A 13,675-nucleotide genomic window follows, 5' to 3' on the forward strand; every position below is an offset into this window, starting at 1 on the left:
TTTATACTGCTGAAATTATGCAAATATTTATTTTGTTTTGCTTTTTTTCCATGGTTTTAAAAAAGAAATTAAGACATTAAATTAGTGTGGAGGTTTTTGAACTCTAAGAATGCCAAGCATCAGTCATATTTTTTAATCTCTGAAGAGTAAACATGGCCTAAATATTGGAAGATTTTTAAATGAGTTGTAGTTACATGTATTGAAATTCTAAGAATAGGTATCCCAAACTAAAATTTTATTTTCATTATATCTAAAAAAAAAAAAAAAAAAAAAAAATTGTGGTCATATAGATTTTTGTAAACCATAAACAAAAGTAACAAATTTATTTTGGTAGTTCAATTAGCCATCAAGTTATGATTGTTCAAAGTTTGTCAGAAAGTTGAAAATTTGCTATTATGGTCCAGAAGCCAAATTTCATAGTATATAACTAAAAATGTAAGCTATTAACAAGTGAAAAATCCTTATAAATGTAATCTCATCTTGTGGTAAATGAAAATTAATACTAATGAAAGCAATAATTATTAGATGGAACCAACCTAAACACTACGTAAAATCCCACTACCAACGGGGAGGGAAAAAGTGCAAATATGACATGGAAATGCAACTTTGACTGTTCATATCAATTTTATTAATTAATAGTTAATGTATTGAATCTTCTTAGTATGATTCATAACACATTAGAGATCAAGATCATTTTTTCTTTTAATTATAAATTGATAAAACAACTCAATTGTGGACCATGTAAAAGCAGTCGAACAGACAATTTCGTAAAAAGTGCAAAAAAGGGTTTAAAAAAAAAAAAAAAATGAGTCAAAAGTATACATTACTGAAATTGCTGTAAAAATGTAACCATTAAAGGTAGAAGCTTAAAACTTTGCAACTTTACTAATTTTGGGGTGAGAAATTAAAAAAAAAATGTTTGCCTTGTTTCTAATAAGAAAACTTTTTGCCACAGAAATATTTTTACTTTGGGGATTTAAACTCGCCAAAAAACGAACTGACGATGATAAGATTTAGAAATTTGTTATACAAAACGTCACAAGTCATTTTTTTTTTTTTTTTTTTTTTTTTTTTGAAGCATTGAAAAACTTTCAATTTAAAAGACAAGTAAACAAGTAAGATATTTCATAGGCAGAGGTCTTACTACAATTCCTTTCCTTATTGATTTTCTCTGAGAATTCTTTCATAAGCTTCTGCTATGGTAGATATCAAGAACACTCCAAATCCTACCATCACTTGAAACTGCCATTACCTCAAAATCTCATCTGTAAACAAATGCTGACTCTACCTGTGCAATGTCATCTGACAAAGACCATCGAAAAAAATCTTTTCCACATTCGGTTTGCGATAAAAATTTTATTATGGCACTTGATGCAGATATAACCTCAATGACTTGGCCAATGTAAAAGTTGGTGTCATAGTAGACAGCAACCAATTGTCCTTGATGCTCATAACTGAAGATATCCTGAGATGGTTCTTCATAGCAACTGCAAGAGTTATCTGAATGTTCAGCAGATTCACTAAGGGATTTTTGTTGCTTTGGAGGTGGAAATGAATTAACTTGATTTCTTCTCAAGTAGTCAGAGAGAGAGCAGCTTTCAGTTGAACTTTATTTCCACTGGTGTTGATTTTGACGCCTAAACTATTTTATAAAAATCCAATGTTGTTTTATTACAAAATTGGTTTATTAAAATTATATTTTCTTGCGCAAACTTTTCAGTAAATGTTTTTACAATTATATTTTGATAAATTTTTATACAGTAAATGTTTTGGTTTTCAAACAGCGCTCACCCAGTTTAGACAATTTTCATTTTCTGTTTTTGATAATAAAAATGTTTCATGAAAAACATTCCGTTTTCATTAATTAAATCGAAACATTTCCAATTAAATAATTACGGATATGTTCTCTTTCACTTTCTTTATTTACTTTTTTTCATAGTTCTTTCCGGAAGTAATTAATATCTAGTTTAATTTTTTCGGTCATAGTTTAAAATACTGATTTTTCCCTCGGATTTTAATGACAGGTGCACGGAAAAAAAGATGGCGTCTCCATTTTCGGCGATAAACTGTAGAAGTACCATCTCGGAAATTATTAAATAAACAAAAAAAAAAATTATTTTTGCAGTGAAATTAATTTTTTCATTTATGCACCACATGCACATAACTTAATTATATTTCCAGTTATTATTTTTTAAGTAATGTACAGTGTAATTAAAAAATAATTTAACAAAATCTTCAAATTTATCAAAAACGCCCGATAGAACATAAACAAAAAAAATGCACATTTTTACGTGAAATTAATTTTATTTACTTACACTTGACTTGTTCCACATAATTTAAAACTTAGCTATATTTTAATTTTTTTTTTAAAGTAATGTAACTGTACAGTCTAATAAAAGAAATAATTTAACAAAATGTTAGATATATCAAAAACGCCCGACAGAACATAAGAGAAATAAGTAAACAAAAAATGAGGTGCATTTTTTAAAATGAAAAAATTTTTCCATCAATTACACGCAACTGAAAAATTTTTTTTTTTTTTTAAATGTACCCAGTTTAATTTTGAAAAAATAATTTAACAATGCTGAAGTTTATCCAACCGAAAGAAGATAAAGCAAAGAATATATGAAAGTTTGAAGAAGATGTAGAAAATAAACAACTGACATTATTTTTTAAATGGTAAATTTTCATTTATTTTATTTGACGCACTTGTCGCACTAAAATATTATTTTAAACAATAACTTTCTATAACTTTTAAATAAACAAAAACAAACTCTCTTAAGAACTTTGATATATGTATCTAGTGAAACAAATTGTTTGCTTACATTTTCGTTGGGTCATGCTGACAGTTGATTTTCGTGATACTTCGGTCACTTGGCATTAAGTTGTAAATTTCTGTGTAGGTACAGTCACTTTTATTAGTGGCGCTCCTTGATTTATGACCAAAACGGTGCGATTTTCACAAGTTTTTCAATTGAATTTCTTTCATATTTCTTTCACTGAAGTTTTCAAGTTGGATTTTTTTTTGTTTGTTTTTTTTTTTTGTGAAAAACAACTTAAAACCCTTTTTTAAGCTCACCATGTTGATAAGTGACATTTTTTTTCTTTAAATGGTACTATTTTTTTTATATCTAGAGACTCACAATACCGAGTGCATCAAATTTAAACAACTTTTTTTTGTATAAAAATAAAAAAAAATAAAGCCGTGTTCACCAAAATTAGTGACATAACTTGAAGTAACCTGGAAAAAAAACTATTAAAGACACAAGAAAAAGAATTATATATCTATAAAGCAAAAAGATTAAATTTTATTTAAATCAAAACTTTATCAAAATAACCCAAAAAATAAATGAGATATCGCAAGTTGAAGCTAAGGGAAATTTAACTTTATTTACCAGTTTTCGCATCCTAAACTTGGCTAGTTTGGGATACCTACTAAGAGTCTTGATCGAAACTTTTGGAATTATCGGTTTGACTTTATGTCTTCCATCAATTTAAAAAAAAAAAAATTTTAACAGGAAGTCACCACTTATCCTGGAGTGGCCTTTGGGCCTTGATAAGTGTTAATGCATGTATGGTGATAGAAATGGAGTAGAACTTGATTATTTAAGGGGACAGCTCAATAAAAATTTGCTTACATTGGACTTAAAGATGAATCAGCCGACCAGTTCTAGGAAAGAAGCTTTGTTCATTGAACTTTCAATTAAATTTAAGCACAGATGGGGGGGGGGGGGAGTTGTTGATAGTGGTTGTAACTGGATGAATTTTATTTTTATTTTTTTGCATGGGGGGGGGGGAGCATATACTGGAGCACAGATGAGCACCTGCCATGAAAATAACAAAGCAAAGCCTGGTTTGCAACATCTTTTCTGTGGGGACAGTTTGAGGAGAAAAGGACATCAAATTACCAGCTTTCAAAGTCAATTTTGGACTCCGTCAAGGCAGGGTAGTGTTTCAAGCGACTCCTCAACAGTACACCATTTTATGCTGTATTTGCCTATTGTACAGGTAGAGGATTGCGTCAGGTGTGATCACCCTTCTGAGATAAATATAAAATCAGTTTGATTCTGCTATTGACATTAGTTTCCCTAATATTCTAAGAAGTCACATAAATGTTACCAACATGTATAAATGCACATCATGCTATGGAACTGACTGGATTTGAACCTGGCATATCCAAGTTCACATTATTATAGACTTTACAGTTTGTTTTCATATAAAAAATATTAAATCAATAGGCAATATTTTTAGTCAAATACCTATTCAGTTCAGGTTTTATCTAATTTACTAATTACGAAATGTTTTGAGTTCCGATTTCTTAAGTAGACTGTCAGGGTTTGTTTGTAATTGTTTAAATATTATGGACATTAGATAAGTTTTGAAAGAAAGACAACATGAGTATTACATGGATTATTTAGATTGCTATTCTCATTTTGGATTTTATTCTCAATGTTTTGATCAATGTAACGTCTAACCTTCTCTAGGTGTGTTTTGTTGAACTGATGAATTTTTTACTGCAAAGCTAACAGTGCTAAGTAATAATCGCTTTTAAGTGATAGTCTTCTCGAGGTTGAAGGTTCAGTATTCAGTTTGAATGATACTAGTTATACAATTAAGATGTTTACTGTCATGGCTGACAGAACAAAGAACGAGTTAACCCATGAGTTAAAGGTTTCCATTTGAAATTCGATTCTGATTCTCAAGTTCAGCGAAATGCACCTGAGGAAAGTTGGAGGTTATAGCATTCATGATAAAGAATAACATCTAAAATAAGAAACATCGTTGAATACGACTAACTCGCACAAGCAGTGGAAATTTCATACAATGAGATATATATTTAATCAACAGTAAAGCTATTTTTCTGGATAGGGCAAAAAATGAGTTTTGGACAGAAAAACCAATAACACAGCAAATATGAGTTTTTTTACATGGAGGTCAAAACTTATCAAGGCCCAGGGGCCACTCAGGGATAAGGGTTATTGCATGTCCAGTAATCCATGAGATAGTATTGTAGTAATCATTAGTATTGGAGATTTGATAGTGTCTTACTTAAGGGGGGGGGGGCGATTTGTCAGGAATTTGTTTATGTTGGACTTGAAGAAATCCAAGTTGTAGTCAGGTGGGAAACAGGCAAACGGAGGAGTTTCACAGTCGTGCACTTCTGGGAAAGAAGCTCTGCTCATGGAATCTACGTTTGGATTTAGGCACAGATAAAGAGTGGGGAAAATTATTGACAGTAGTTTCAGCCAGACGGGTGTTTCTCGTGAAAGATTGGCGAGGAAAGACGAGATTGGAGCTCAGACGAGCACTTGCCATGGAAATAGCGATAAAACAAAGAACGGCTCGCAACGTCTCTTCTGTGGGAGAGAGGCTGCAGGGAAGAGAAAAGGGAATCCCCCACTAAGCTACGAGGTCTATTTTGTACTCTGTCAAGGTAGGATAGGCTGTTTTTAGCAGCTCCTGCCCATATGTGGCAGCAGTACTCCATCCTTGGCTTTTATACAGATAGAGAATTGCATCAGTAGTGAAATATCTTCTGGAGCGGTAGAAGGATCCCATCATTTTCCCAGCGTCCTTGGCAACAGACCTGATGTATGTATTCCATTTAAGATCAGGAGTAAAGGTCAATCCCAGAAGCTTGTCAAAACATGGAGCCTCCCCAAGACGAGAGCCATCCGTTTCAATTGATGCCAGATGGGGATCAGAGCGTTTATGATGTAAAGATAGAAGCTTGGTTTTGGATGCATTAAAAGTGACCAGTTACCTCTTCCCCCATTGTACCACGTGCTCAAGATCAGAGGAGAGAGAATTAGAAAGAACTTTGTTGCCATAGATGGTCGTGTCATCAGCATAGATGTCAACGAATGATTTAAGTATTTGTTTTGGGAGATCATTGATGTAGATCAGGAAGAGAGTTGGGCCCAGGATGAACCCCCTGAAGGACTCCAGCATTAATACTGTGGGCCTCTGATTTCTGTCCATCAACCACTACTCTTATGAACGTGTCGGAGAGAAATGATTTGATGATTGAGAAAACATTTCCAGTTATACCGTAGTTGGAAATCTTGTGAAGTAGGCCCTTATCCCATACCTTATCGAAGGCCTTCGATATGTAAAGAGCAATTGATCTGGAAAGGAAGCCTTTGTCAAGAGATTCACTAATCCTATGAGATATAACCGTTAGAACATCTGCTGTAGATCTTGCAGAGCGGAAACCATATTGCATGTCACTAAGAAGGTTGTTTCTGCTGAGGTGGTTGACTACTTCTTTATTTAATATGGATTCCAACAACTTACTCAGGAGACTTATTGGTCTGTATTGAGAGGGAGATGAATTATCACCTGAATTCTAAAATAGAGAGCATACTGATGAGGTTTTCTAGAGTGTTGGAAAGCACTTCTCCTTAAGGCAACGCTTAAACAGTTTTGTAAGTATGGGAGCAAGTTCTGCCTGGAGCTTTTTCAGCAGTATAACTGGAATGCCGTCAGGACCAGTTGCTTTACTGGAATCAAGGTTCTTGATTAGCTTGGCGACCTCACGCACAGATATTTGTATGTTGCATAGCATATTGAGGAAATACGGAGAGTTGATGGCCTTCGTTGCATAGGGTAGAATTAGCTGCATAGTTCTTGACAAATAGTCTGGCCTTGTCTGATGCTGATTAGATGACCTCTGGTCCATTGGTTGGGATAGAACGCACGCTTCTGTTCAGGATCCTGTTTGCTATTTGCCGAAACTGGTAGGAACCAAGCCGCTGCTCAGCTACTTTGGATTTAACAGACTGAGCATATAGCTCTCTTGCATTTTTTTATTACTCTTTTACAGCAGCTGCTGGCAGTCTTGAAAGCAGCTTTAGTCTCAGTACATCTATTATGTTGGTAGCTATGGAAAAAGTGATTTCTGTGCGCAATGGCAGCAGCACATTCTGGGAAGAACCATGGCTGGCTGTTAGGTTTTTGTTGGAATTTTTTGGATGGTATGAATCGGTCTATGCCTTCAATTAACCATTTGGTCAGGTCTGATACTATAGAGGACACATCCTTTTGAAACATGGAACCCAGAGGTAGAAATGATATGAATGTACGGAAGCTATCCCAGTCAGCCATAGAATATCGATATACAGTACGGTGGAGAGGTATGTCTGAAGACATTACATTTCATTTTTATCTTAACTGCTACAACGGAGTGGTCGGAGGATCCCAGAGGAGATAAAATGGAACATGAAGATAGCTCAGGGGAAGTTGTGAGGAAAAGGTCTAGAAGGCTTGCATACTGACTGGTAGTATCAGGCACACAGGTGGGTTCGTGAAAAATCTGAGTGAGGTCATAGGCAGTGGCAAAATCATGAGAAAACCTCCCCTCGTCATCGGTCTTATTTGAGTGGGTCAGCCATTCCACATTATGGACATTGAAGTCACCGCAAATGTGAATGTTAGCAGAAGGATGAGCAGACAGGATGTGGTCAATTTTCTCAGATATACTCTTAAAGATAGTAACCCCACTGTTGTGGGGGGCGATAGAAGGCAAATATAAATGCAGTGGTGTAAGCTAGTGCAACCCGGAAGCACATATAAGGTAAATTATATCCCTACCACATGGAAAGCCATCTTTAATGTAGGCACATATTCCATGCCGATGGCGATCTTGGGGTTCAGATTTAGGTGTTAAGTTAGTATCCTTTAATTATGAATTCGTCCAGGGAAGTGGTTGGCCCGATGCCAGTTTCACTTAGAAAATATGTCCGGTTTCGTCTCCAGTAATTGTGTTCCAACCTCTGGAAAGTTGGAACATAGACCCCTGATGTTGGAGACCTGGTAGTAGGGGGTCTACGTTGGAGGATGGGGTTCTAGGTTTATTCGTTTTTTTTTGGGGGGGGGGAGATTTGTCATGTTGAGGTTTTGGGATTTGTGGAGAAGGTCGATAGACTTGGTTAGAGCAGGACAAAGAGGGAAAGTAAGAGAGAAAAAGACAATTTTTTTTTTTTTTTTTCTGTAGCACGTAAGCTAAAGCCGTAACAATTACCCACTAGTATGGCATCGAGAGACCCTACCAGAAACTATTGTATGGTCCAGAATCCATTCACCAAATGGCAATACAGCAACCCCGGTACTTTGCACCTGCTGATAGGACAGCCTCCTTAGTGGTTAATCCAAGGTTCGGGTCCCTGACTATCAGGCAGATAACGTCAACCCAGATGAAACATTTACCTCCAGCACCCTTACTAGTGACATGACCACAAGGATAGACATAGAAACAGAAATTTTCCGACATCTCAGGCTACTGTTCACAAAGTACTATCGACCTGGAAAGCAGCTTTTTCTTCACCCTTTGTCAGAAAAATCACTCCTTGGAAATGAGGAATGGACAAAAAAGGAGAAGCGAGAGTTACTGAAGATGCCGATAACACATCCACATGCATTATCTACTCTCCATTTTTAAAAAAAAAAAAAAAAATGAAAAGGACTTATTAATATCTACTTAATATAAGTCCGTTGCCCCATTCCCAGCTTAGGATAGTACTTGAAGATAGTCTCCCCTCCCATGTATGGATACTTTTTGCCTTTATCTACCTCGAGCTAGAATGTTCGAGCATTCCAGCTCCACCCCATAATAAATATGCTATAATGGAACTTTTATCAAATTGGAAAGTCTGGTTATTTTAACTCGTTTAAAAAAAACTGGTTAAGAAAAAAAGTTTTTTTTTTTTTTTTTTTTTTTTTTTTTTTAAATAACATATGGACTAAAAGGAACAGGCAGAATCTATACTCCTATAATTTTTTGGTGTTTATCTATATACATATTAAACCCCCCCCCACACACACACTTTTTTTTTCTTTTTAATATTTAAAAAGAAAATACAACTTTCTTATATGGGCTGTTGAAATGCATTCATCTGCAAAAGATCTAGCTAATTTGCATATTCTTTTATACATTCATTTTAATTTATTCCCTAATAGTTTTTTCGGTTTTCTGATGGGATGATCATCTTTACTTAACTATTATGTATAATTATATTCATGCAGATATTCCACATGATTTATACTTGTGTAATATTTGCATATGAAGTTTATAGTGAATGCGAAACTCTTTCCATATATTTATGTCTACATATATATTTTTGTTTAATAAAATTTTGCCTAACAAACTCCTAGAGTTTTTTTTTTTTTTTTGGGGGGGGGGGTCTACAAATATGAAACTTCATATATAAGGTATTTGAATGCATGTGAAACTTTATATTTGGGTTTTAGCCTGGAGAAAATCAGTAGAAAAGTGAAGATAAACAAAAACAAACAAAAAAAAAAACCTTTCTAGGTGAAGGTAGAATGCCGGCATTACGAATAGGCATGCATAACATAGTAGTTATTGGTTCATGTTTTCATTTTTAGCTTTGCAGCAAACGTGTCTTCATAGCTCAGTTATTAACAGCAGAGGCAAAAATAAATCCGAAGCTGAACGTTTTGGTTTCAATTCTTGGTTGTGGCGCATGAGTCATTGTTTTTACTTTTTAAATTATTACTATATATTGGGTCCGATATGATATAATACAAAATCTGCATTAATCAAAATATCATATTTAAGCATATTTTATGACCGGGCAATGCCAGGCACCCTGCTAGTACTATACACATTATCAATTCTTTCACACACCCCCCCCCCCGAAGTAATTGTTGTAAATGACTTGTTTCCTTAAACCATTCTTTTCTTTTTGTGTCTAGGGAATCATGTAACGTTGGTGTCGTTTTCCAAAACAGTTGGTACATGTTTAGAAGCAGCTCAGGAATTGGCCACTCTTGGAGTTGAATGTGAGGTAAAATACAATAGAATTTTTTAAATTCTTCCCCCACCCCCTCCCCTATTCCTACACAACATTGATTATGAGTTAAGTCTTAATTTTGTATTTCTTTAGTCCTGTTGCAATATGTGATTAGCTGAAAAGGTAAAATCTTTTCATATTTCAAAAGTTATCATTTTCGTTTTGTCCAAATTCTATTCCTTTTTATGCTGGTCTCATTTGAACAATTTCTTGACCACTTTTCTCCAAATATTTTTTCTTTCAATTCTATCCTGTTTATCTAACTTCCCTTCAATCAAATCATTCACATGCACTTTTATACTCGATACTCTAACTTGCCATAGAACAATGATGTTGGATACGAATGAATGCCAGTTATTGTTTCGACAAGACATGCGTGTGTGCATTGTAAATAATCCTCCTTCCCAATCTTAATCCTCTTAAAAATGACTTTGCCTTTCACCTTTATAATTACATTTCAGGTCATCAATTTGCGTTCAATCCGCCCCCTGGACGAAGAAGCTATTGTAAATTCAGTGATGAAAACCAATCATTTGGTTACTGTTGAGGGTGGATGGCCGCACTGTGGAATTGGTGCAGAGATTTGTGCAAGGGTTGTTGAAAGTAAGAAAAAAATTTTTTTTTTTTTTTTTTGTGCGCATGCTGATGTAAATCTTCAACAATATTGAATATTGGAAAACACCACAGGCTTGCATATTTATCGAATACCGATGAAGTGAGCAAGAGTTCAAATATTAATAAACATTGGCAGAGAAAATACAGAAAACACAAACTTCGACATTCTGTAAATATCAGTTTGTGAGTGTGTGATACACCATCGCCCTTCTAAATGCTAATGTCCGCATCTTAATCTTTTGTTGAGGCTGCGTTCAACTTTAAACTGTCCTCCACTGTCACAGACTTTCCGTAAATTGTCGCAAAACTCCCTGCTATTCCTAAAACTGTCTGTAGACGAACTCTAAATATGGCAAGCTTTTGTCTGCCATACTTTGATTACAGTTCTGACAACTTTTGGTGAACAACTTTTTTTAAACGTACCATCCTAAAACTTTGGGGGGAGGGGCACTGATAGTGTTTGCTGACAATCATAGAAACTAAAAATGCTCCACTGAATTTCTCTGGCGTTATACTGTCCAACCGGAGCTCTGGCATTGTGCCTTTGAGGGCAAGATGGAGTGGCAGAATGCACTTTTAAAATTTGAAGATGCTAGGAAGTAACAGAGGAAAGCCAATGAAATAGCTATACATTCTGCACAATGATTTTTGTAAAGCCAATTTTAACACCAAGTCCTGTCAAGATAAAAATCCATTATTGCAGATCCTGGCAGTAGCTGAAGACTGGCTGAAATATAGTTAAGAAACAAATTATAGCACTAGTAAGAACCAGAATAAAATTATACTTGTAAAGTTTATCTTTACATATAACTTTGTCGCGTTAGGCTCCATTCTTTTTATTGATTCCATGTTGTAAAAACCATTTGAAGATGCCCTCTCCTTCAAAAATTAATAAAGTTTCTCATAACTTTTATTGTAGTGAAATGCCAACATTCTATCAATACATTTGGCTTTACATAGACAATCAGTTCTTCATCTGCTGCATGGTTTGCAAAAAAAAAAAAAAACGGTTAGTCAGCTAACGTACTTCTGGCATGGTTGCTACTGGAAGTGGTGACAAGGCAAATCAGTTCCTCCGCTTTTTTTCTCCTCATTCTCCTGCCTATATCTCCCCTGTGCATGTACTTTTTTACTTTTGTGATTTCAGTTTTTTTAATTTAATAATCATTGAAATGGTTTTCAGTCTTTATTTTAATTAATTGAAATTTAGTTTTATTTTTGCTTAAAGAATTATTGAAAACACTAAAATCTTAAACTATTTTGGGAATATTATATATTTGATATTTTATTTTTATACTTTCATAAACATAAATTTCTTATAAAATTTCAAATAAAATAAAAACTTATTTTTAATTTTATTAAAAATGCAAATAAAGATTGTTGTTCTTATTTGTATAATGTTAATTTTTATTGTATATTTTTCAATCTTTTCTTATATATTATTTCAATAAATCACTTCACAATAAAAATACTGAAGAACAATAAAAGTGAAGGAATTGATTTGCCTTGCCACCGCTTCCGGTAGCTGCCACAACAGAAGTTAGGAAGTATGTTAGCTGACTATGACAATAACAAAAAAGGCAAACTGTCTGCTTACTTTGATTTTGAGTCTAACTTTCTTTTTTAATTTTATTTTTTCTTTCTCTCTAATTGATGACTAATCCACAAAAATCCAAGAGGTAAACCGGCCTTTAAACATGGTGGTCTGGAATATATAAATTGACACTGACCATATGTACCATGGTGTAATCCTGGACTGCACGCTCTTGTTCAAGAAACTTTTTTCTTTTTTTTTTTTTTTTAAAGGCAAAAATGAAAGTTTGCTCCCAGAAGAGCGTTATGGCATGCATATACTCTAAAATGTACTGCCTTGATCCTGTGCTATTCCTCTACGAAGTCGAAAATTAAACTAAGTGTTGAATAACACCTGCTGCCCATGTGAAAGTTGGTAGCCAAGTAGATACTAAATGCTGGCAGTGTGAAATGACTACTAATGCGAAACCTTTTTCAATAATCCCCCTTAAAAGGGGGAGATAACTCTTTAAATTCAATAAAAGCTGTTCTAAGTTTAAAAATATGCAAATGAATAAAAAATTAAGATACAGTGAAGTTATTTTAGTTTTTAAAGATTATATAAAATCTTTACTTTTTCAGGTCCAGCCTTTAACTATTTGGATTCTCCTATTATGCGTGTAACAGGAGCAGATGTACCAATGCCGTATGCTAAGGTTTTGGAAGAAAAGGCTCTCCCGCAACAATTCAATATAGTGAAATCTGTTAAAAAATGCTTGAATCTATAATAGAGCAAAAATATGAAAGACTTTTAAAAATTCATGAAAAGAACAAACTTTTTGTTTTGAAGTTTTCTAACAAAGAAAAAAACCGACCTGAACAAAATGGTTTAGATACTTAATATTTATGACACAAATCTCATTAAATGCTTCTTGTTTAAGTTTTCAAACTAGAAACATTAACATTTATTGCGAAAATGTGTTTTTTTATTTTGTTTAACCCTCCCCTTCTAGGGATGCATGATTAGCATAATTGATACCATTGTGTACTATAAAATTGAACGGGCGTTTTAGATTGGCTGCGTTAAATTTTGCGCATGGCTACTATTCACAAAGGTATAAACTCCCTCCTTGAAGCTTGTATTCAATCAGCTGTATATAATAGGTATTGTTTTAACGTTAAATAACTCGGCACAAATTATGTGAACAAACATTTACCTCCATCATGGTGGATCTCTTATGTTTCAGTGGCAGTATGTTTGTTTGGAATGAACAAAAGTTTTTAAAAGATTATAATTTTATGCTAAAAAAAAAAAAAAAAAAAAAAAGGCAAAAGGAGCAATTGCCTAGGTCCAACTTTTTTTTTTTTTTTTTTGTGAGGTAGTCTAATATTTCTTCAACGAATCTTATTGCTCAATGATTTCAGTTCTGTTGTATGGAAGGCTGAAATTCCAAAACCCAACATCAACTTGTCTGACTTGTTTTGTGTATTAAACTTTCTTTTAGAATTCAAAATATCAGAATCTGATCTCATAAATCTGCCACGAGTGAATAAAGAAATTAATCTTTACAAACTCCACATTTGAAAAAGATCTGACTTGGTTACTGAAAATTGCCAAATTTTTTTTTTTTTTTTTTGCATTTCTACAAAGACAATTTTACTGAACTTATGTCTGTATCAACAAATTTATTCAAATTGAATAAAGCGTAATTTGAAGAAAAACTTAATTTCCC

The 13,675-nt window shown here is 33.9% G+C and overlaps 1 protein-coding gene across 2 annotated transcripts in view; it reads left to right on the top strand.

The window, feature by feature from the left end:
• LOC145293846 (pyruvate dehydrogenase E1 component subunit beta, mitochondrial-like) overlaps window positions 1-12,910 on the top strand; it is a 74,632-nt gene extending 61,722 nt beyond the window's left edge. For both annotated transcript variants that reach the window (XM_080140526.1, XM_080140527.1), the window contains 3 exons: window positions 9,718-9,809; window positions 10,277-10,418; window positions 12,585-12,910. In XM_080140526.1, the coding sequence (XP_079996652.1) occupies window positions 9,718-9,809; window positions 10,277-10,418; window positions 12,585-12,730 (380 nt within the window). In that variant the 3' untranslated portion in view covers window positions 12,731-12,910. The remainder of the gene's footprint in view (window positions 1-9,717; window positions 9,810-10,276; window positions 10,419-12,584) is intronic.
• The last annotated feature ends 765 nt before the right edge of the window (window positions 12,911-13,675 follow it).

This window comes from Euprymna scolopes, chromosome 15, assembly GCF_053919585.1.
Source record: "Euprymna scolopes isolate OS-2025 chromosome 15, ASM5391958v1, whole genome shotgun sequence".
Lineage (NCBI taxonomy): Eukaryota > Metazoa > Mollusca > Cephalopoda > Sepiida > Sepiolidae > Euprymna > Euprymna scolopes.